Source organism: Semicossyphus pulcher, unplaced genomic scaffold (genome assembly GCF_022749685.1).
Source record: "Semicossyphus pulcher isolate SPU_LCO1_2020_fin unplaced genomic scaffold, fSemPul1.0.p SCAF_14, whole genome shotgun sequence".
In the NCBI taxonomy this organism is placed as follows: Eukaryota; Metazoa; Chordata; class Actinopteri; order Labriformes; family Labridae; genus Semicossyphus; species Semicossyphus pulcher.
Genome location: NW_027211648.1, coordinates 30,190,998 through 30,215,910, shown reverse-complemented (window position 1 = coordinate 30,215,910; position 24,913 = coordinate 30,190,998). Strand labels below are relative to the sequence as shown.

At 45.2% G+C, this 24,913-nt stretch overlaps 1 protein-coding gene across 1 annotated transcript in view; it reads right to left on the bottom strand.

Annotated features, from left to right (window-relative positions):
* Positions 1-23,928, bottom strand: part of gabrr2a (gamma-aminobutyric acid type A receptor subunit rho2a) — a 53,368-nt gene extending 29,440 nt beyond the window's left edge. The window contains 3 exon segments of the mRNA XM_069661603.1: positions 15,442-15,548; positions 23,751-23,874; positions 23,877-23,928. Of these exon segments, the coding sequence (XP_069517704.1) occupies positions 15,442-15,548; positions 23,751-23,874; positions 23,877-23,928 (283 nt within the window).
* Positions 23,929-24,913: the final 985 nt, after the last annotated feature.

The window sequence follows — 24,913 nt, the reverse complement described above, 5'->3', positions numbered from 1 at the left end:
TGCTGCATTGGTTGAAAATTGCAGGACTATAAATAATAACTGTCATAACACACCTGCCTCGGAAGATCTACTGACATCCTCTGTGGAAAACACCAGAAGAGACGATACGCCTTTCATACGATACCATCTAAGGACAGCTGTGATTCAGGTTACATCTCTTAATAAAGAACTATCAGCTGTCGCATGTCGGAACAAACTGTGGGCTAAGTACACACAGAGATCATTCATAAATATTAACATATGAAGATCATACTCCGATCAGCCATAACACTGACTACCTAATATTCTGTAGGTCCCCTTTGCCCGCCAAAACAGCTCTGACCCGTCGAGACATGGACTCCACCAGACCTCTGAAGGTGTGCTGAGGTATCTGGCACCAAGACGTGAGCAGCAGATCCTTTAAGTCCTGTAAGCTGCGAGGTGGGGCCTCCATGGATTGGACTTGTTTGTCCAGCACATCCCACAGACGCTCCATTGGATTGAGATCTGGGGAATCTGGAGGCCGAGTCAACACCTTGAACTCGTTGTTCCTCAAACCATTCCTGAACCATGTCTGCAGTGTGGCAGGGCGCATCATCCTGCTGAGAGAGGCCACTGCCATGAGGGAATACTGTTTCCATGAAGGGGTGCACTTGGTCTGCAGCAATGTTCAGGTAGGTGGTACGTGTCAGAGTAACATCCACATGAACGTCAGGACCCAAGGTTTCCCAGCAGAACATTGCCCAAAGCATCACACTGCCTCCGCCGGCTCACATTATTCCCATAATGCATCCTGGTGCCATGTCTTCCCCAGGTAAGAGACGCACACGCACCCGGCCATCCACATGATGTAAAAGAAAACATGACTCATCAGACCAGGCCGCCTTCTTCCATCGCTCCGTGGTCCAGTTCTGATGCTCACGTGTCCATTGTAGACGCTTTCAGTGGTGGACAGGGGTCAGCATGGGCACCCTGACCGGTCTGCAGGTACGCAGCCTCATACACAACAAACTGTGATGCTCTGTGTGTTCTGACACCTTTCTGTCAGAACCAGCATCAACTCTTTCAGCAGTTAAAGCTACAGCAGCTCTTCTGTTGGATCAGTCACACGGGCCAGCCTTCGCTGCCCACGTGCACCGGTTTTCCTTCCTTGGACCACTTCTGGTCGGTCCTGACCGCTGCAGACCGGGAAGAGCTGTGGGTTTGGAGATGCTCTGACCCAGTCGTCTTTGGCCCTTGTCAAAGTCGCTCACATTCTTACGCTTGCCCGTTTTTCCTGCTTCAAACACGAGGACAACATGTTTAGAATGTGAACAGAAATGATCAGATTTCTATCTTGGATGGTCATGACGGGAACCTTTGAGCACTGATGAACATGTGATGTTGATGATAAGACAAAGAAATAAAGTGAACTTTAAATTAAAAATCTACATTATTTAATCATCACAATAAGGAAGGTCGGTTCCGGGTCGGGTCAGAAGGTTTCCGGCCTCAGAAACAGCCCCGGGACAAATTGCCCTCATGAGCAGAGCAGAGCAGACAGCGCTGCAGGGTAAACTCATACTGGATATATTTTAGCAGTTACTCTGCATCAAATTGAAGTTAATTTAAATATGGAGCAGCAGGACACATATTTTACTTTTAGTGGGTCATCAGGTTATTACATCAGAGTCTGTCTACTGTGAGAATCAAAACATGTAGTGTTGTTTCAGCCCAAACCACGATCTTCTTCTAAACATGTGTAACCTCTATTTACTGATTCTACATAGAAAAGTAGAACCTGTAGGCAGGGACGTGGATGTTTAGTACGGGAAGTGTTCTGGTTTCCGTTTGTAGTACGCTTGTAGTCCGAGTAGTATTGACCAATCACGTATCAGCAGGCTGCAGCGTGTGCATGAAAAACAGTCCGTGTGGAGAGCAATGACATCACAGCTCCCATCAGCGTCATCTGACAACGATTTAGCTTCTTATTAATCTCTACAAACAGACGTCTGCATGCTAACAGCTAACAGCTAACAATCGGTTCTAGATCAAACATCCAACTTGAGACAAATCTGATGCTATCGTGAACACCGTTCAGCATTTAGATTTCCCAACTTCCTTGAATGCATCACAAATGATGGCTCCGCCCTCTGTCTCATGTTAAAGTAGTTTTCTTCTCCTCCTGAGGACAGACCCGACAAAGCTTCATGTTGTTCCTAATCTGCATCATGATGTTGTTCTTTCAGCAAACTGAAGAGCCGTTAATTAAAGTCGATCACAAGAAAATCTGTTTCTGTTTGGGCTTCATCCCGCTGCAGTAAGCCAGAGTGCAGCCTCTGTGTAACTTCCTGTTTACAGTGAGACTGAGACTCAGCACAGACAGATGAACGGGCGCTCCTCCGGGGGATGGGACGAACCAAGAGATGACAGCGTTTATTTTAAACTGGACACGACTGACATGTTGAATAATACATGAACATAGTTTTTTTTTTTTTACAGTGGACACAGAGGCCTCCTGGATGGAAAAAACACAGCTTCACTCTAATCCTAATATGGTCACCTCTGACTCCAAACACAAAGATGGCGATCAGAGTGTCTGTTTCCTCTCCTTCTTTAAGGACTCCAGCACCGGCCGAAGGGGAGGTGGAGAAACCCATCAGCAGGACAGGAGGTGTTATTAAAGTGGAAGTGGCCTTTTTCTTGTCACTTTCATTTTGGTTCACTTGTATGCAAAAGGCAGTTTGCTAAATTATAACTTATGATTTACATGTTTTAATTGGAAAGCAAACGTCCACTTTCTGTTTCATTTTCATTGTTTTAGAGCAGCGCTGAGTTCACTGAATATTTCCTGTCAGTGCAATTTCCTGTTGTCCATTCATCATGCGCACACATGTGGAATATTAAATTACAACACGATTAAATGATTTCATTCTGCCACAGACAATAAAAACAGAGCTGGTGTGAAATGACAAACGCATTCGTACGATTACAGAAAACACTGTCGGCATCTCGCTCAGCCGGAGCAGCCCGACACTCGGAATGTTCCGGAAAGAACCGTGAAAGTAGATCCAAAGATCCAGAGATGTTGGAATAAAGACAAACACACAAACACCTGCAGCAGACGTAATAAACAGTGACAATAAAGACTTGAAGATGAATGTAAAGCAGTGAAACCTGATGGATCACCTGTGTGTCTCATTCTCCGGAGAGAAGAAGCATTAAGCACAGCTTATGTTTCAGCTGAGACTGTTTCTCCGCAGGAGCAGGAAATTAAACTGTCAGATTTATGAATGGTGTTCTGTGGCTCCGCCTGCAGCACTGTTTCAGCGTTACTCACACAAATACAGCTGATGGATCTCTTTAACTCTGTGATTCAATCTCACAAAGATGTTATCAAAGTGTTTCTTTTCTACGTCTGCACATCTAGATAAAGACCCTGCAGGTAGCCCGGGTTTATTACACCTGCTCAGCCACAGGACACTGTTCACTGTGCAGGTAAGAGACATTTATCACAGTCTAAATACCCGGACATCAAAGTGTAATGTGTTTACATGCATAATTTAGGAGATTTATTTACAACAGAAAAGTTAGATCTTAATCCTTTACAGTTCAGATTGTGGAGCTTTTTCCTGCTTTTTCATGAACATTGATGATGTAACAGAAGCAGAAAAACATTAATCACGTTAGATTGAGTCTTTCAGCTTTTAAAAGAGCTGTCGATCAATTTCAGTGTGACAGCAGACTCCGTCTTGTGTTTTGATTTATGCCTTTAAATCTGTTCAGCTGCAGAGTGGAAAATACTAAAGAGCAGCGCCACAGGCTGTATAAAAAGATGGCCGACATGACAGCTCCCCAACAGAGAAGCCAAAGCCTCTCTATCGCCCCCTGCTGACTGGCTGCGGTATAGCTCATAAAGCCCGCCTCCTCCATGTTAACAGATGGGACATGAGTCAAACTATAAAATCAAAATACACGTCAAATACATTTTTCTCAAACATGGTTTCTGTCATTATAGTTAGTTCTTATCATGCTGATTTATGTCACAGTGTTCATTTTTCTCACAAGTTTACTTTGAATTAGTTATTTGATGCTGTAAAAAGGGGGTGTGGCCTCATGATTGACAGCTCTATGGACAAATGGGGCTCCTGCAGCGTTCTGTTCCCGAGTAGCAGAGTAGAGGAGGAACGGCAAGAGGAGACGTAACTAACACTAACACTACAGTCATTGAACTTTCCATCAGCGTGAATATCTGCTTCAGACCGACACAAGAAGCTGTTCTGCTGCAGACTGAGCCCACCTGAGGGCTCCGACACGCCAAGGACACCTGAGGGCTCCGACACGCCAAGGACACCTGAGGGCTCCACACGCCAAGGACACCTGAGGGCTCCGACACGCCAAGGACACCTGAGGGCTCCGACACGCCAAGGACACCTGAGGGCTCCGACACGCCAAGGACACCTGAGGGCTCCACACGCCAAGGACACCTGAGGGCTCCAACACAGCAAGGACATAAGGTAATGGTGTGTGTCGGGTAGAGGAAGGGGCGGGACGTCAACACTGCGGCTCCACCAGCCGATCTCTACTGCACACACTCTGGATACAGATGAACAAGATGGCAGCGCTCGCTCCGGGGGGGTTTAGGCTTCATTTTTGTATCAGAGGAGGTGGTTTATGTGCAGTCATTGATCAGCATAGAAGCAGCCGGCTGCATCATACAACAGATTTATATCCTGAAATCAGCTGACCACAGCAGCATTACAGAGAGCAGCAGATTGGGAACACGATGCTGCACACCTGGTTCAGATTGATGTCGTCTGTAAAGCGACCCAGTCACCCCGGCTCTGAATGATCGTGTAATTCCAACGCTTATTTTAACACCAGGTTCACTTCCTGTTTCCAGTTGGTGACATAATAACTTTGACTAAATATTGGCATGTAGACATGAGCAGATGGCGAAACATCGAAATTCACTGAGCTGCCAAGACGACGCTGTCTGATGAAAACACAAATATCACAAGAATCATTGTAATCATGAAGATCATATGAGATGTCACTTCCTGTTGTGGATTTAAATAATGTCCGAGAGGAGGTTCATGTACCTACAAAATGTCCTCCATCTCTGTGGAACATCACCCCTTAAAATACACATTTTTAACAGAAGCAAAAGCAAAATATTTTTGTGATTTTCAGCATCTTTAGTCGCTCAAAAATAATGTGAGCTTCAATCAAAGCTGCTGCCTGCCTTTGATTCTGCACCTACTGTACATTTCTGGGAGTCGTTCCTGCAAGACCCTCATACGCAGTCTTTTCAAAACAACACACACAGAACACAAACAAGTGAAGAAGTTCAGCGGCTGCACTTTTCCAGTCAGGTTTGGGACTCTTCCTGTTCCTGTGTGTGTTCCTCGGTTGGGACAAAGTGTCATTTGCAGGGTAACAGCTGTCTGATGGCGTAACAGATTGATGCCTGTGCTAATCTAAGCTGTAAACACGAGGAACCGCTGCCAGCTTAATCTGCTCATCACTGCTGCCCTACAGACCGGCAGCAGCGCTAGGCTAGGCTAACACTGCAGGCCAGCTGAATTACACTAGCGGCTAACGCTAAACTACACCTCAAATTAAGCTCACATCACCAGATGGTATTTGGGTGCTACTGACCCGTCACCCAGCAGTGAGCGCTGAGAGGAGCTTTAGCTGCAAAAAGCGGAAACTGTGTTGAGCTCACATGAAGAAAATCACGACATCTGATGAGTCCAACGTCGTCTCATGGCCGTCTTCTCAGCTGTGCACGCTGATGATTAAAAGCATTTCATTTGGTTTGACGACATAAAGCAGCTGCGATGGATCTGAATCAATAGATTATCACAGTTTGCTTTGATGTAACAGGCGTGATGCGATCTTTAATTGAATCTGCACAGTTCTGACATGAAACCAGCCGCAGCGGCAGAAGTCACAGCCCTGATGTTCGCTGGAACCCGTCCCACGTTTTTGTAGGACATGCGGGGGCTGACGTTCAACCCCTTCATTTATAATATGAGCTTTTAAGAGTCTCCAAACAGAATAAAAATCGGGATTGCTGTCTCCGTTAGCCTTTTCATCAAGACTGAAAGATGAGAAGCCGCTCTGTGAAAAAGCTCCCAGCATGCAGCAGGGCCTTGAAAAGACACAGAGCTCTGAGACTTTCCTTGAGAAATAAAACACTGAACTTTCTGTGGCAGCTTTATCTCCTTTTTAGAGCCAGTGTTCCTTAAGGTCAAATGATTTTAACAAAAGCCCCACAATGCTTTGGCCTTTAATGACACACTTAAACTGAAATCGATTTCACAGACACCTCGGGGGCATCAGAACAAACAGAATATATTGCATCTAAAATGTTCGGGTTCTTAAAGTTTCATAGAGAGCAGAAGTAAAAAAGAAGGGACGTTGAGTTCCAGGAATTAAGATGACCTCCTACAGACAGCTGTAATAAGGGAAATAACCTTCTCCAGCAGTATGTCGACTGATTCGATCGTGTGTTAAATAAAATGTTTATGCAGCACCCTTTCCCATGAGTCATAGAGGGCTGCAGGGACCGCATGATTTGTGGACAGAATTCATGAAATGTATGAAGAAAATTTCAAATGGTTTGAAGGTTTTGTCGCCGTCTCAGCATCATTTGCTGTAAGACATTCATAAAGCTCAGTCTGAGCTGTCTTTTTTTTGTCCTGACATTCAGATTAAATCAAACATGTTAACTATTGTGATATTTTAGTTTTAGCTAGCTAGCTTGCAAAAGTGAAGTTCAGTGACGTGAACATCGTCAACAGCCAATAGGAGCGCTCTCTGCAGCACCAAACAAGAGGTAGCAAGCCAGGTAGTTAGTGAACACGGAGGGCTGCTGTCGCCGTGTCCTCACTGACATTCTCTTGCAGTTAGCACACAGCAGCTGGGTTTATATGAAGCCTAATATTCCGGTTTAAAAGCCCAAACTGATGAAAAACACTTCATATAAACACCTCAAACAGTATCGGTAAATTCCACCAGCACACCTCTCTCCCACCAACCTTTGCTGCAGACCTTCATCCAGCGATTTCTGGTCTCAGGAGCCGGCAGAGGCAGTAATAATCTTACGCCCTGCAGAGTAGGCCTGACAGCTTCTTGTGCCCGTCTTCTCTACAACTGCTTCCAGTAGCAGTTAGCACACGTCGCTGTTGCTTGCTTAACAGCGAGACAGCAACGGCAACTACTGCGCTGAACAGACGATCGATCTCCATCTTGAGTTGATATAAAACGTGTCAAACCGAATGCATAATGTGGCACACAGCTGTTCCGATTAAATGCTTCGGCGCATTTAAACACCAGATGGTAATGGATCACATGTAAACTGTTCAATTGGAATGATTTCAATCAGAGTGACAAAAAGTGTGCATGTAAACCCAGCTAATGTTAGCACGGCAGCGGTTAGCTCCGGCTGGAGGGACAGCTGGGTTTTTTTGAAGTGAGGTTGTATGAGGTCCTTATCAATACTAAGTGTCCTAGGCACAGTAGATAACAGTCAGCACGGCTCCTGTCAGGAGAAGCCGGCTGGAGTTCCTACACAGAAGCTAGCTAAGCACCGCTGTACCACGTACTTTAGCCACTTCAAAGAGTCCTACATATAAACAAACATGTCAGTTTAAGAGCACGCTGGTTTTTATATCTATATATATCACTATATCTCACTCTGCACATCGGCCCTGTATGCCTACGCCTGCCGCGCACGGTGTCAGATCAGCTGTTTGTGTCAGCGGTTTGTAGAAGAGACAACAAATAAGAGAAAAGTAAACTATTTAAATAAACTTGTGTAATCAGCACACTTGAAAACAGCAGGCGTCGTGTGTTTACGTCTCTGCAGCCTCTGATTGGAGGAGACACGTTACAACGCAGTGTCATTACACACAGCCGTCCACCGCCTGTATCTTCATTAAATCATCAGCTCCAGAATAACCACACACACCTGTGCACACGTCAGACTGGATGCTTGTTTACCTGACCTCATCACCCCTCTGCGTCTTTTTTATAACTTTCTGAGTGGAAAACTTGAAACTTATGTTTTTTTCTTGGAACTTATTTTAGTGCAGAAGCTGCTGTCGCGTCAGTTACAAACGGTCTGAACATTTAGGAGGTGACACGCAGTGGAAGAAGCACCACATTGATGCATTGTACCAATTAACCATAAGAACACACAGCCTGCCTCCTCCTGCTGATCGCGCTGCTGCGTGCTCACATCGTGTCACTCAAGAGAACAAGCTGATCTCTGGAGGAAGCTTTTTCCATTTGTGGAGCTGTCAGCATCATGTTTCACTGCGATTGGCTTGTTGTACCACAGCGATGAGATGTCAGTCAGTGATGTGAGTCTCTGACAGCGACTTAAATAACAACCCTCTGATCTGAACTCTCGCCGGAGCTCCAACATTTTGCTCCTTTTGTTACACTTCTCTTTTAACCGTCCTCCAGCGGCTGCGTTTGTGCTCATGTTGACGCCATTTTTCAAATAATTAAAACCACTAGAACCTGTGCAACCAAAGCTAAAAGGTTCGGTTAAATCTCCCGAAACCAGATCGTAAACCCTGACCAACTGCGACCTGCTGTTGTCACCACGGTTACGTGGCTCCTAACCAGTAGTAGTAGTAGTAACATAACTGTGATGGGCCCCGGTGCAAATATTTTTCGGGCCCTCTCCCTAGCCCTAAACAGACGCCCACACTTGTGTGCACATACACGCATGGACACACACAACCGCTCCAAACTATTTTAAAGCAGACACTTTGTCACCCTGTTGAGACTCACGGTGCATCTCTCATCCAAACCAGCCGATGATCAGGACCACGGACAGCAGCCGCAGAGACACAAACAGCGTGCCTCCTTTAAATGCTTCGGACAAACACGGTATGTTGATAAGCATGAAACACACAAGAGAAAAGCACAGACGCTTTATACTGTACATGTGTACACATTATGGATGACAGCCCCTGATTCAATTACATGCAGACTTCAATCATTAACGGCACGGCGGCCATATTTGATCACAGACACACAGCAGGTGAGCATTTCCCAGCACATGAGAGGTAACAATTACACTGCTCTAAAGTTAAATTCCATCCTTCACAGATTAAGCCGGTGGTTAATATAGATAATATAAATATGGTTAATATTCATATTAATTTAGGAAAAAATATTTTGTAAAACTTAAATAAGAACAAGAATGATTGAAAACCGTCAGGGTTCTGTCCCAGTTAGAAATATAAATATCCATCACATGCACAATCTAACTGACTGGTGAAGTTAATTTTATATCTTAAAGGAGCAACTCTCCCCTGGCACAGCAGCTGTCAGTCAAAGCTGGTGTTCTCTGTAATCAATAGAAGCAATAATATTTGAAATTGGCGCCATAGCTGCGGAGAAAGTCGTACAAACAGCTCGTGGTTTCGCCCATTCTACATTCCTACAACACCCAGCATGCATTGCGCCCCTCCCTCTGAAAGGAACCGTTCACCCAGGTGTTTGATAAAGTGGCAGCCGTGGACATTCGTCATGGGCCCCCCGTCATGAGTTGCAACGATCGCACCACCGATACTTGAACCAGGGCTCCTAACTTAACAAAATTACGTCCCCAACAAATGTGAGGAAAAGAGAGACAGAAGTCTGAACTGTCAAAGCAGAAAGAAAGAATGCTTTAAACAGGATTATGCGTACAACGATCTCCTGTGGCTGGTTTGCAGCGCTGCATTCTCATCCTGTTTACAAGTTAGGAAACGAAATGACCAACAGGATGAAAGTGTGAGCTTCCCCCTGGACAAACATTGAAGGCTTCAGCTTCTGTAGTTTTTCTTTAGATCGATGTAAACAGGATGAAGCATCAAACTATCTCCTGTCTGGCCGTCGGAGGTCAGTCCTAGTTGAATATATAATATTGATTACTGCAGAATGAAAGAAGGTCTCGACAGTGTTTGGGTTGTGTTTGTTCTGTGTTTGACTCCTCTCCAGCCCTGTGCCTTTCAGGGCAGGGTGGAGGTCATATTAAAGTGATAGGCTGCATGAAACTACCCCACCTCTGACTTTATGACCTCCTGTAAATCCGCAGCGCTGCTAAGCCTCCACATCTCTGAAAAGCACACAGTTAACAGATCATAGCATGAGTCACTGTGCAGAGCCCATACATCAAATGATCCGGCTGATGGGCTTTCTCTCTCTTCCCTTCAGCGTGGATTAACAACGAGCTTAATGTGTTATCTTACCCAGGATTAAGAGCAATAATACACCCCACACGTTACCCCCCCTCTGTGCTCACTGAAAGGCTTTGATCCACATCTTTTCAATGCACATCGAGCACATTATGCAGGAGGTCATTCAGCTATTACTCTGATGGTGAGATCAGGTTCAAGTGGGCTCCGGATCCTGTTACAAACATGGGTTACGACATTTTAAAACCAGTCCGGGGGGGCTATTAAGGGCAATTTAAAATACACCTGACACCACTGCAATGGACAGGCCCCCATATGTGCTGCCAGGGTTCTGACCTGCACCGAGCCCTGGCGACACGTCACCCCCACCCTCATCCACCTTCACTGGCTCCCTGTCAGCTCCCGCATCTTCTATAAGTCTGTACTTGTGTTTACCGTAAAAAAATTGTATCTCGCTAAAGTTGTCTGTTGTTAAGCGGTGACGTCACAGCTCCACATTAAACTGTTTCCGGATCCAAGCCGCTCCATCGTCTCCTATTTACAATATTGCTTCTTCTAAACTTGATGGTTGCTAACGCTTCGTCATGAACATGCACCGTCATGATCGCCATTACAGCCGCCATCCTCACAACTATCAACGTTACCGTCAGCTGCTAGCTACTGCTTGCTACCGCACCGGGAGCTAGCAGGACTGCCAACTCGACATGGTGGAAACAGGCTGTAATTTGTATGTTTTGAATGTGTTTAAAATGAAAATAAATGTAAGTGTTGAAATAACTTGTATACATGTGTTTATTAATAAATAGCTATAGAAAACCTTTTTCCCTCTGAGAGACGCCCAAAAACAGACTGCGGCTGAGGTCATGTCCACGCGTACGCGGGTGTTTTTAGCTTTTTCTTTGCGTTTTGTCCTTTCGTCCACACAAATGTTTAAGGTCGCTGAAAATGGATCTTTTGTAAAACTCTGGCCAGGGTGAAAATCTTTTAGAAACTCCGTTTCCACGGAGACGTGTAGACGGGGTAACCGGAGGCTCGTGATGTCAGGCTGTGCGCCATTATCTCCTCGTCTCCTCTAAAAGCTCTTTGCTCTTCTGAGTCTTTGCAAAATGACGTGAGATAAACAGCGATGCTTAACAGGACTTTTTACATGTTTACACACATATGTACAGTTACTCGTCTTCACACTGAGGAACAGGGGCGTCGGGATAGATTCTTCTTCTTTGCATGACCGGGTAATATCGCTGCCTGTTGGTGTGGCGTTCTCATGACAGCGTTTCTGTTGTGTGTTGTGACGAGGACTTTTTATAACCGTGCTCGTGTGGACGGGATTGTTTTTGGAAACAAAGGAGGCACAAATTGTCCTGTTTTCAATAACACCTGTGTACGTGCAGACATGGCCTCATATTACGGATTTTACGGTATTTGTTTTCGTTTGTTTGAACTCCAATGTAAAGTTAAGTGAAGCAATCCTGGCTAAGCAGCAGGAGGAGAGGACGCATTGGCTTCAAACAGCAGGCACACACAAGTGTGTCACAATCACAGCACCTTCATTTCAATTACTTTACAAGAAGCTGAAGTGAAGACAAAAGAGCCGACATGTAATCACATTCAAATGTTGAAGATACTTCTCTGTTCTGTGCACAATCTTCATGTTGCTCACGAGACAACACAACCCTGTCAGAGCTGGTTGTTGTGTCCAAATAAAGACATTCGTGTCGGTCCATGTTCCCCAAACTGGCACATGACAGTTCCCTGAATAAAGCCCGTTCTTCGCAGGTAGAATGATGATGAGGTCGCCCGTGTTCATCACAATGGTACAATGATAGAGGGCTCCGTGGTTGATGCCTGTCAGCGTTTGGTGACGGACGCTGACATCATCAATCAGCCCAACGCTTTGAGATACAGCAACAGTTTTTCTTTATCAAATGCAACTTGTTATTTACTCACCAGATTTCTGGATGTCAACAGGCTGCTGTTTGTGCTCTGACCTATGTGGAGGAAGGGGACGGCCGTGTTGGAGCCTCTTTACTTCAGACGCAGCTCAGCCTGTGGCTTGGTTTGTGTTGGTGGAGAACCATGTTTAATTCTGATTCAGTACAAAAAGCAAAGCAAGTGGAGAGAGAGGCCCTTTGTGGGGACACAGGTCGCAGTCTGACTCTTTATTTTAATGTAACTGGAGCTCTGCTGGGACTTTGCGGCACCATCGGAGCTATTTTTAGTCCCCCTCCCACTGTGACCTCGTGCTGCATGATCTGCCGTTCTCTGAAGTATCGTCGCTCTCGGGGAGGAGAGGCGACCTCACTTAACAACGGTTTCATCTTCACCAAGGTAAAGCTTCAGGGGGAGAAGAGTGAAAAGAATCGTTCCTTCCCACCTCGCTCAGAGCAGGTGTGGGTGTTTCAGAGCATCGAGTGTCTCTCTAAAAGCTCTTGGCTCTTCTGAGATGATGTTACGAGTTTCGTTTGATTGTGTAAAAGATACAAGAGGCTCACACATTCCAGCTCATCAACAGAGACAAGGCCCTGAGCTCCTGTTTGAAGTATTTCAATCATGAAACATCTCTATCCTAAGCTTTAGCCCAAGCCTTCAAAAGAAGTCAGAACATGCAGATTGAACATAAAACATATGAAACATGTTGTAAACACAGAGCGACACCAGTCTGGTTTTAAAAGCTTTATAAGTTGGGAAACAATTTGAGAAAACTTGAGCATCTGTCGCACTGAGAAATTCATCATAAAAACGCAGATCGGGAGATTAGTGAGAGTTTCAGCATGGATGAAAAAGCTTTACATGGACGTCTGTCTTTTAATTGCAGTCTCAACCTCCTGATGCAGCAGGATTCATGCTTAAAGTGGAGGCTGAGACGCTCCAGGCTTTTAGATGAAGGTTATTTTAATGTGTATGACATCAAAGAGCCGTACATATCAGAGACGCTGGAGTCAAAGACCAATTAATTATGAGACACAAGGGCAGACAGGAGAGCAGGTGAATCACACTCAGGTCTGCGTTAGACTCCCCTCCTCCTCTGTCCTCATGCAGGTTCAAGCACCACATAAAGGGTTAAAGGAGCACTGGACCAATTTAACACATCAAGGTCAGTTTACTTATAATGAGTAGAAGAACTCAGTCTCATGTCTCTGTGCTTTTTCCATCCAGAGATCAAACCCTGAGCTTGACGTAGAGATGTCTTTGAGGCTCCTTTTTTAGAGGGAGGCTAACGTGTACGAGCTTTAAACCTGCATCCTTTCCAATGACCAGCAGGGGGCGACTCCACTGTCTGACTGAAGTCTATGAGAAAGTGAGCCTGCTTCCCTTTTGATTTATTACTTCAGTAAACATTTTCCTGATGAGTTTCTGATCCGACAGTTTCAAGTCTTCTTCAGAATGATGTTCATTTTATAAATCGAGGATAAAGCAGGGTTTCTTTAAGGGCGTGGCTATCATACGTTGACATGGCAGCCTGCCAATTCAAAAACAAATGCAACAACAGAAACATGCAGCGAATAAAAGAACATGCTGCAAAAAGATGAAACAAACGTGCTAACATCAAACGTGCTGCAAGTCCACTCCACACAACGGAAGTGCTCCAGGCCTGTGGGGGGCGCTCGGTGTAACAGATAAGAACAAGAGCTTAGTGATGCTTCCATTAGCTACGGATCTAAGCTAGACGTGCAGCTAGCAGTACTATCAGGTGACTGTGCCCGGTGTCCGGCTCTGAGCACAGAGGTGTGTTAGTGTTCACTCCTCCACTGACCTCCTGACGCCCCTGTGCTAGTTAGAGGAGTTACTATCACATCACTGGGCTCAGAGCGCGACACACACTGGGCAGAGTCATTATAAAGTACCACTAGCTGCACGGCTAACAGAAGCTACAGTTAGCAGCGGTCACTTTAGCAAAGCTATCTGTTGATCAGGAGCCTTTTCTCAACCAAAGCTGTGATTGTTTTTGCTCTTGTTATAAAGTCGTGTTTATACACAGCGGTCAGCGCGACATGAACAACAGAGACACCCTCTCTGTCTGTCAATAATAAAGCTGTTACACAGAGCGCCCCCTACAGGCCTGGAGCACTGTTGTTGTGTGGACTGGAATCACAGCGTTTGTCTTGTGCATGTGTTTTGACTTTGCGTTGTTTCTGTGTTTGCAGCGCGTTTGATGTTAATGCATTTGTTTCGGCCTTTTGCAGCGAGTTTCTTCATTCGCATTGTTTTGGACTTCTGCGTGTGTTTCTGAATCTGCAGTCTGTTTCTTCAAATGAAAACTGTTTGGGCCGTTGCAGTGCAGTCGCCCTTGTTGGCCACCGTACTTTTGGCCCCCAAAATGCTTGAAGCCTCAAAACAGTGTTCACCAAATCAACTGGTTCAGTCGTGTTTGCTTCTTATATAAAGTCTACGGTCTACTGGCCTCTGCTGCACTGATTGAAAACACCTATTTTTGTATGTCTCTTGTAAATCCCCCTTATTTCTGGAAATGCATTACCATATCAGTGCAGTGGGACAAGTCTTCACCACTGGGACAACAATCCTATTTTTAAAGCTTATGGATTCTATTTAAGTATGACCCAAACTGGATTAAGGCCAATACCAGGACTGACACAAACCCATAAAGAAATCATTTTGTAAGGATTGAAATGTTCTCCTTTCATTCTGCTTGTCTGTTGTATCCATCCGCCGACGGGACTAGTTTCAGTTCACATCAGTTCCCACAGAATGGCTGTTTAAGTGGAGACGGGGGACATATCAGTCTGTTGAAAACATTTTAAAGAAGCATGTGACCCTTTAAACCACAGCAGGTTGAACAGGTACGTGAGGGGTACAACGAGGGAAAGGTGTCCACTAATTGATCGCACAGGGCGTCGCTGTGTTAGGCCGAGAAAACAATAAACCAGATGTGCTGGAGTTCCCTGCAGGCGTTGCTGAGATCGCCTCAACATGAATGGGACGGACAGATTCACCCACGAACGGAAAAACGAGCAACATAACGCCTCAGGCTGCAGCTGCACGCAGAGAGACATAAAAATCAGCTCCGTCTCCTGTTTTCAGGGTTCAAACTGTTCAAAGACTTCGAGCATGAATAACAATAATAAAAGTCAAAGTCACAAACAAACCTAATAAATAATGGAGTCAGGAGAGATTCAGAAGATCAGACAGGACGCTTTATGCATCAGTGAAGAAGCCTGAACGTCCCCTCTCTTGAAAAGTGAACCTCAGGTTTGAGTCCGTGTGTGTTTGTGATCATGAATAAATGCTCGAATATGTGAGAGGAGCACTCCACACCTACCTCCAAACGCCGGCCTCATGGTGAAGTCATGATCGTCCACTTTGAGCAGATGCTCCGTCTTCATTTTGCGAGCCTTGGTCACATCTGGAGGCTTCTTTGCCAACGAGCTAGAAGAGATCACATGAACAGATGTCAGAGGGGCGACAGAGGGCTGGCTTCGGTTTGGAAGGGATGAAAATGAATCATCAGCGCTGGAGGAGACTGATTCTATCTGCCGTGAGAACGACAACTTATTGATCGTTAATATACAAGATATATACAAGATATATATTCTGTGTTCTTGTGCATAAAAGACGAGAGTTTAACTGATAAACTCTCCATTTTACACTTTTAAAAGAATAAACAGAAATCAATAAGGCTGCTCCTTAAAGACACTTTGCTTCTTAGCTGCACCACCGAGCACAGAGCTGCAGCTACACAAAGTCAGGCTGTAAACTTTACAAAGACCCTTCAGTGTTCATCGTTAACTCTCATGTGTGATGTAACCCCTGGGGCAAACGGGGAGCATAACATGTGTTTCTGCAGCAGAGGGTCGCTCAGTCTTTCTCCTCTATGAAGTCTGCTTCTTGAGCAGAGAAAATAAATGTGCTCCGAGCTCCGTGCCATGCACGCCTGTGTGAGCAGCAGAGCCAACAGGGCAGAGGAGAGACACAGGTGAATCAGAGGGAGGGGGCCGTGAACCACAACCTACTTTTGGGGGGGTCACTGCTAAAAAAGGTTCCTATGAACCAGCGTCAATTTCGTTCTGAAAATTATAATTAATAATAATTAACGACCTTTTTTCCATGACAAAGCGTAGACGTTGACGAGCTAAATATAGATTGTTGATCATAAAAACTCTGACGACATGTATGTTTAGTTTTCGTTAACGAGACGAGGCGGGACTGAAAGGTTAGTGGTCGTCTGTCGGACGTTCAGAATACATATTTTCCCCGACTGTGTTTAATCTGTCTGTCAACATACAAGCAATGCACTCCTGTAAGTGGGTAACAGGTATCATGAAGGTGGATGTGAACTTTCTCTATGTCACTCAGGCTTTCAGCTTCAGGCTCTGAGCGCGCTCACAGAGAAAGGAGTGTTTTAATGCTTCATTTGACGCGTCTTCAGCACAGAAAGGAGCGATCATCGGCCGTCTGCTTCAGTCAGACTGTAAATGAGAAGCGATGATGAAAAGTCATCTTTAGATGCTGTGTCCTCATCGTTCTTTTACTGTTTGGATTCTGCTGAAATATAAGTTTGAATTTTTTGAGGGTTTTTTACTCTAAAGGGTAAAAATGACAAAGATTTGATTAAAACATTAAAACATTTTCATCTGAAGTTCAAACCGAACGCAAAGCGAGTATTCGCCTCGCATTCCTCACACGAGTTCGACCGCCGGATCAAAATTTGTGTTTAAATAACCAAATATTCGCCCTTTGCTTCCATAATGAAGGACAGGAAGCGGGGCTCATCTCCTTGGTTACCAACAGCGTCAGGAGAATCACCACGCGTCGCGATCATTCGCATCATCTGCGCCGCATCATCTGCGCCACCCGACACGAATTCGCATCTACTCGCCGCATTGTATTGACTTTGTGTGGAATCTCACCCCAGATTTGCGTCTATTCGCATTCGGTGTGAACGCACAGTAAGACTAAGACTTAATCTAAAATAGATGCCATAATTAACACTGCCATAAACACTATTTTACTAGTTTTTGTTTCAAATTTATGACGTTATAATCTCATACATTTTCCCGTTATTTTCTCACAACACAAATTTGCCATTTTTTTTTCATCAACGCAGCAGGTAGTCTTACATTCACACAGCGAGGGGGTGGGCTGCTGACGAAGTTTCTCTGCTTTATACTCGTTACTGCTCGCCTCAGGTGTCTGTATTGTGTTCTCTACTGTCGTCTTTGTATAAAGGAAAAGTCCTGATTCATGTTGTATTGACATTAACCCAGACAGAGTCACTTTACTGAACACTCCTCGTCCTGCACACTCTACCCGCCTCACCTAAACCAAACAGAGTACTTCCAGTAGTGAGAGTTCAGGAATCAGGAAAATGTCCGAGTTCATGTGTGAAGTTTTTAACTAAAGCTGCATCATCCACAGACGCCTCCTGCTCTCTGAAACAAACAGACCCTCAAATTTTAATCAGTAAAAGTAAAACACTAAATAAAGTGGATTGGTGTGACGGTTTGGCAGGCCTTCGTGGAGCCAAGCTTAGTCAGCACACTGTCTGACTGAAATCCTTCTTCAGGTACAAACGAGGCTGATTTCAGTTAGAGAAAATAATCAGCGGAAATGTTGTCATGTCGGACAGACAGCCAGAGCTTATAGAGAGCACCTCTCACAGGTGAAACATGAGGCTCATGTGAGACGAGCGTGTGGTGTCGAACTGAAAATCCAGATCTGATGCGACTTACAAAATCCTGAGTCTCCTGACTGCAGAAAAGCCTCTCCCAAACCTGTGTTTGTGTCTTTGTGTTGAAAGGAATCATCAGCAGTGCGGTGTCGGTCTAATGGTGTGTGTGTGTGTGTGTGTGTGTGCGTGTGTGTGTGTGTGTGTGTATGTGTGGAGCTGTTTGGACCTCATGCTGTGTTAAATCAGCTCTGATTCTCTCAGCACGCTCTCAGCCAGCCCGCAGACAACAAGAGATAAGTGTGTTGCCCTGCCTGCCCCTCCTGTCCATTTGCTGCTGTATAAATGTTGGAACGCAGCAGATTTGGTGCTTCAGACTGTGAATGCATCACTCTGAGAGGGAAACCTTTAAACTCCTCGTATACAACAGTGAGAGCGCAGAGTTATACAGAGACGTCTGAGTGAGTCGCTGCTGCACGCTCAGCTGCAGCACGGCGGCTTCTGATCTGCATCTTTTCAATCTTTTTATCTCCCACAGATTCTGGATTAAAGTTTTTGTTTCCACATTTGGAACATGAATTCAAGATCAACGTCTGCTTCTCTGAGCATGCTACTATAAACACTATGTGAGATATAGAAGTACGTCTAACACCTGAGTATGAATCCATGTGTATGTGAAATGCTTAGTACTTTCACGATGCAAGCACTGACACTACGCCAGCATAAATATCCCACAATGCAACAGCAGGCACTGGCACTTCAGACGGAGCAAATGATGATAAGTGTTGAAGAGGTTATAATGCTCTCACATGACTTCTTACCATGGCGAATTGATAATGAACCTTTTCTTAAAATACATCGGATTCGACCCCTGTGTTGGTGGTTTGATACCAACAAGTTCTTTAAAGATAATTGTCCTCTAAGTTGACCCATACAGATCATTTCTGCAGCCCTGCCTGCAGGACGAAGGAGTCAGCAAAGAAATGGAAAATAGAAAAAAAGAAAACTAACTGGGTGGAGGACGGGAAGCGAGCAGCCGTTTCTCGTGTCTCCAAAACTGCAGCTCTTGTGGGGTGTTCCCCGTCTGCACGGGTCAGGACCTACCAAAGGTGGTCCAAGGAAGGAAAACAGGTGACCCCATGCTGACCCCTGTCCACCACTGAAAGCGTCTACAATGGGCACGTGAGCATCAGAACTGGACCACGGAGCGATGGAAGAAGGCGGCCTGGTCTGATGAGTCACGTTTTCTTTTACATCATGTGGATGGTCGGGTGCGTGTGCGTCTCTTACCTGGGGAAGACATGGCACCAGGATGCATTATGGGAAGAAGGAGAGCCGGCGGAGGCAGTGTGAAGCTTTGGCCAATGTTCTGCTGAGAAACCTTGGGTCCTGCCGTTCATGTTACTGTGACACGTACCACCTACCTGAACATTGTTGCAGACCAAGTCCACCCCTTCATGGAGACAGTATTCCCTAATGGCAGTGGCCTCTCTCAGCAGGATGATGCGCCCTGCCACTCTGCAGACATGGTTCAGGAATGGTTTGAGGAACACGAGTTCAAGGTGTTGACTCGGCTTCCAGATTCCCCAGATCTCAATCAAGTCCGATCCATGGAGGCCCCACCTCGCAGCTTACAGGACTTAAAGGATCTGCTGCTCACGTCTTGGTGCCAGATACCTCAGCACACCTTCACAGGTCTGGTGGAGTCCATGCCTCCAGGGGTCAGGGCTGTTTTGGTGGCAAAAGAGGACCTACACTGTATTAGACAGGCGGTCATAATGTTATGGCTGATGCTGTGAAGCCAGAAGTGCCTTAAACCTGCATTCTTTCAAATGACGGGAGGTGACTCCACTGAAGTCTGATTGAATAGAGGTCTTTGAGAAAACTACTTCTTTCTTGATTTATGACTTTCACCACATTAACCATACTTCATTTATGGTCTCAGTTATACATCTCAAGTCTTATTTTCTTAAATTATGGCCCCATTTAGTGTAAAATGAACCATAAAGTTGCTATTACGGCAAACTGTTGCAATGTATATCAATCCTCTCATCCGAATATGATCACGTCTGGCTAGAAACAAGATGCTCTAAATGTACAAATCCAGCAAGCTATAAAATAATGAACCTGAACAAATCGATAATGTTAACTTGGTTTTCCTCAGACATGTCGTATCTAACTGATCTGTTTGACGTGACTCGAGCTTTTATCAACTGTTTTATGATCATGTCATAGCAGCTCTTGTTCCTGAGGCTGGACTACAAGGTGAGTTCAACATACCCTGTGTGTCTTGAGTTACCTGGCTTCAGTAATCCTAAAGGTGGCTGCACACTGCCCAGACAAACGCCAACAAACTCCAACCAGCAGCAACTGTCGGGTCAGTGTCCGCCGACAGTCTGTGTTTGTCAGATGGAGTTGTTTGACTTTGTCCAGTCGGGTTTGGTGGTGTCGTGGAAAGTCGGACCATCGTGCACCTTTTCCCAACAAACCGCAACATTCTTGAAGTCTGTTCCCTTGACAACGAGCCTATACTCGCAGGTAGAACATAAGTACGAGGACATCGGTTAACTATCTGTCTTGTTCTAGTTTAACAGAAACAAAAGTCTGTCCTGTCAGCTGACGTCTGGGCAGTGTGGAGCTGGCAGTTGGTTTCCGGAACATTCCAAAGACTTTAAGCAACAACTGCCGACTTTAGAACGTTGAGGTGAGTTGGGCAATGTCCGGGCAGTGTGCAGTCACCTCAACGCTGGTAATCAACTCAATGTCTGTGTCCGAAGTCACCCACTGCTCTGTACAGGGCGAATTCTGAGTGACAATTATTGTGCCCTATGATAGAGGACTCATTGTATCCCACAATGCAATGTGAAAAGTAGTGTACAACCGATGGTCACTAATCAAGCAATACATACCATAATGCATTGCAGCCCAAGAGGAGCGCGAGCAGTGTGATCTGACGTACTGTCAGTAATTCTTCTAAGTAACTTTAACTTTTGATCATGAAGTGTGTGACCGGTTTCTTATCCGCGTTAAAAGTTGTGAATTTTATTTATAAATTACGCTGCTACAGAACAAATCACGGCTAGCGATCCAGATCGCTAACATTAGCCTTTAGCCTTGTTATGTATAGTAATTGCCTTTGGCAGCGCTGCTAACGTGAAGCCAGACGGGGGCTAACTGTTTTTATTTCGCTCTGGAGAAATGTCAGTTTATCAGTTTATCTTGTTCTTTTCAGGGAGACGACGACGATGTGGCCAAACTGACTTTGCTCTTCACTGAGGCGCTCTGCTGCTGCAGCTGGAGGAGACATGTCACATCCTTCTGAATGGGTTTCTTATTGTGACGTGTCATTTTATCACAGCTGCAATTTAGAGCTGTGTTGAAAGAGATGGAGATAAATAAATGCACTGTGACATTATTATTTATCCCCAACCGGGGTTGAGCTGCACGTTTTATGTGTGCCACAGCAATGACGTCCACATTGGTGTCCGGCGAGACGGCTAGTAGAGTCCGAAATTAGATTTTTAATTGTGCCGATGAGTTCACTACAATCAATTCACTGTGTGTAGGGAGTCGTGAATAAGTGTGTTATTTCGGACACAAATAAGTCAACCCAGGGTTTCTATGAGCATCCTAACATAAAAGGGGTGGAGTCAGAAGCGTATGACCAATCACACACAGGGACAAGTCTGCCGTCAGCTGATCGGCATATTTGACAAACTCGGAGAAACTATGATTTTAGAGAGTTATGAAGAAGTGAATCCAGACTGAAACCCACTCCAGCTGCTGGATGCGGGAAGGACAACCGGCAATAGAAACTGTCAACTGTGAGAGTCTCATGATATCACTGCTGCATCATTAGTGCGCCTGTGTATTCCATTAGATTAATTTGTTACTCCGATGTGTTCATGTGGCGTGTATGACAGTTTTAGACGTATTGTTTCTGCTGCAGACTCGCAGGTCTTCACATCAGACTTCAGGATAGAAACAGATATAAGGATGAATGTCTCATTCATATCAAAAATCATACAGGAAAATTAAAGAGTATTTCCGATCTCTCGCCCTCCTGACTCTCGCAATCAGCCCACAGAGCTCCGGGATGACGACACCTGACTGGTCAGTGGGTGGTGTTTAGAACAGGCTGATCTCTTATTGACCTTCTTCAGAGCAGGTGTGCAGAGTGAGTCATGATGGTGGCAAGAAGTATACTACCTGTGTAGCACTGAAAACCTAGGGTTAACCCTGAAGCTACCGCGCTAATAGCAAATACTGCCTCGTGGCACAGACCTCAGGTGAGAGAGGGACTGGCACCCAAGGACACGTGTTTTACACTGTACCACAGTCTGATTCCTGTTTGGTGAAGATGGTGCTTTAAGTGCAAAGTTGGAACTGTGTCCTGCGGTAAATATTAGGCATGATTCTCTGGTGAATCAGCTGCCCAGCAAGGTGCAACATGATCTGTGCAGACACAGAGAGGAGAGTGAAGTTGTTCAGCAGGAGGAGGCACCTACAGGATTTGATAGAATTGTTTGGGTCCTTTTTTTAAACTCAGGTGTCATGTGCAACAGTTGTTTTGTTTGTACAGAAAGTCCAATGTGATAAAGTGCAGGATTATTTAGTAATTACGATGCATACAGTTAGCATGCAAACTTTGATCACCCCTTCTTCTTATGAAAAGGTGTTTAATGTGTTCACAGAAAGGCGGTGCTCATCGCTAACAGCTGTTATAATGAACCAAAGCTAACGGTTTGCAGGCAGAAGAATAAATGACTGAATTTAACCGTCAGTGCCCCAATAGGAGTTCGTTTTGCACCACGAGCATAAAAAACAAGAGACTTCAACAACCTCACACGACAGCACAGAATGAACGTGAAACAAAGGCAAAAGAAACACACCATAAAGCAGCAGGTGGTCATTTAAATCAGACTGAGAGTCCACGAAGCTGGATGCAGCGTGGGACGAACGACACAAGGTCTCTTTCTCTCTCCACCCCGCTCAGCAAGATCAGAGCCTCCCAACATTAAAGTCCCAGCTTTGTTGACCCACTCATCCACCCTGACCTTCACCCTACAGAGGTTCTGAGGCTGTATGTTACCGCTGCTTCCGCCTTTACACCAGTCATAAAGCACACAGCCACTAGAGGTCTTTGTGTGGTGGGACGGATGCTGAGACAGTTTGTCAACGAGTCCTCCTGAACCCAAAACCTCCTTCTGACGAGCTGCTCAGCATCCTGCAGGCAGCTTCACCTCCTGCAGAGCATCGGTGCCGGTGTGGGTGTGTGGTGAGGTGAGTGTTTGCCAGTTTATGCTGTACATTGCCTCATTTGAACCCCCCCCCACCACCACCCCTTTTTTTATGATTTTCTATGATTTCCAATCCTTCCCTGGGATATATGTATCAATAAATGTGTTAATAATCTTGTTTTTAAGTGTTAAAATACAACCTGTTGCATCATTTAGAACAAAACATCACTGAAAGCCAAAGAGATGCACCTCTGACCACACCTCATCCAGGCAACGCGCAAAGTTCAGCCTCAATCAGTCGCTTTTTGTGACACAAGCAGGTTAAAAAAGGAATTAATTATGATTAACATTATTATTATTATCATTATAAACTGAACACAAAACATTTGTATTAAACATACATGTCCCCAAAGATATTCTTCATAATATGTCTTTGAATATATGCAGCATCAACTTATGTTGCTTTGGTAAATTGCGATTTCTTTACATTTTACTGTAAATTTGGAATAAAGTGAATAATTCTGGACAAGATGGTGATTTTCACTCCCCCAACTTTAGCAGTGTGCGCTGAACCCCGGTCACACAATGTCCAAATTTACCAGCAGTCACATCCTGCGTAATGTTCCGGACACATCTGGGAATAATCACAATAAACAATAAGTTTTCATCTGGATATCTGCGCGTTTAATTGCATTGATTTCCCCTCCAGCATCTTCCACTTACGTGCCGTGCTTTTGGGTCTCCACGGTCCCGGTCCATCTGCGCACCCGGTGCCCGTGCTTTCGGCACTCCCCGGTAACGAGCAGACATAGAAGTAAAATCAGAGGTTTGGTCACATAAGGCATCCTGACGGCGTAAATCCACAGGTGAGTCCCTTAAAAGCCTCCTTCACTCGGTTCATTCCAGCAGCGCTCAGCCGGCAGCGCATCATGCTCAGCAGCAGAGGAGGAGGAGGAGGTGGAGGAGGAGGAGGAGGAGGAGGGAGGCGTCCTCGGTCATGGCATCAGTCCGCCGCGCGAGGCTGCAGGAGAGGAACGTGTGAGCGCACGATCATACTCTGTCTGCACTTATCCTCACGAGAGAGAGAGAGAGAGAGAGAGAGAGAGAGAGAACATCTGTAGCCTGCATGCTCCGAGGGGGAGAAGGAAAACACACACACACACACACACACACTGTGACACACACAGAGGGATTATTTGCAGCCTGGCGCGTGGCACAAGAGAGGCAGATTATTCCTCCTGTTGTAAATAAAAACCTCATCACTGGAATCACGTTTCACTCCACTCAGGGACACGCTGCCGCCGCTGCTGCTGCCGCTGCAGTTTAACGCGACAAGCGCCCGTTTCCGCTCCGCGCAGCTCGGAGCCAGAACTCATTCAGCTTCTCACAATCAGTGTTGTGACTGAAGCCGAGCTCCACATCTGCTGTTTAAAATGCAGCACATTTATGATGCTGCTGGTTTGATGTCAGCATGTCCCCGAGCTAAACACTAACACCAAATTATAAAGCGTGCATGGCGGATTCAGAAATGTCTGTGGGTGAGTGTTTGGCGGAGCAAAGCGCATCACTCAGTCATTAAGCGTTCAGCGCTCAAAAAGCAGTCAATAAAACACTGAATCAGAGTGTTTTTAGCGCCATTCTGACTCTTTATGTAAAAATAAACTGTATTTTTGTTGATTATTATGATTTCATGAGTTTTAGATTCTTTATTTAAAAAATAATCAGTACATTTGATTGAAACAATCTGTATTTCATGAGGCCTCTCGACCTGTTCTGTGAAAAGTCATCATTATATATTAATATTCATATTTGTATACTTTGAGGGATTTTCTATCAAAACAATCATTCCACTTTGACTGAGGGATTTTTATTCTTACTGAAAAAAT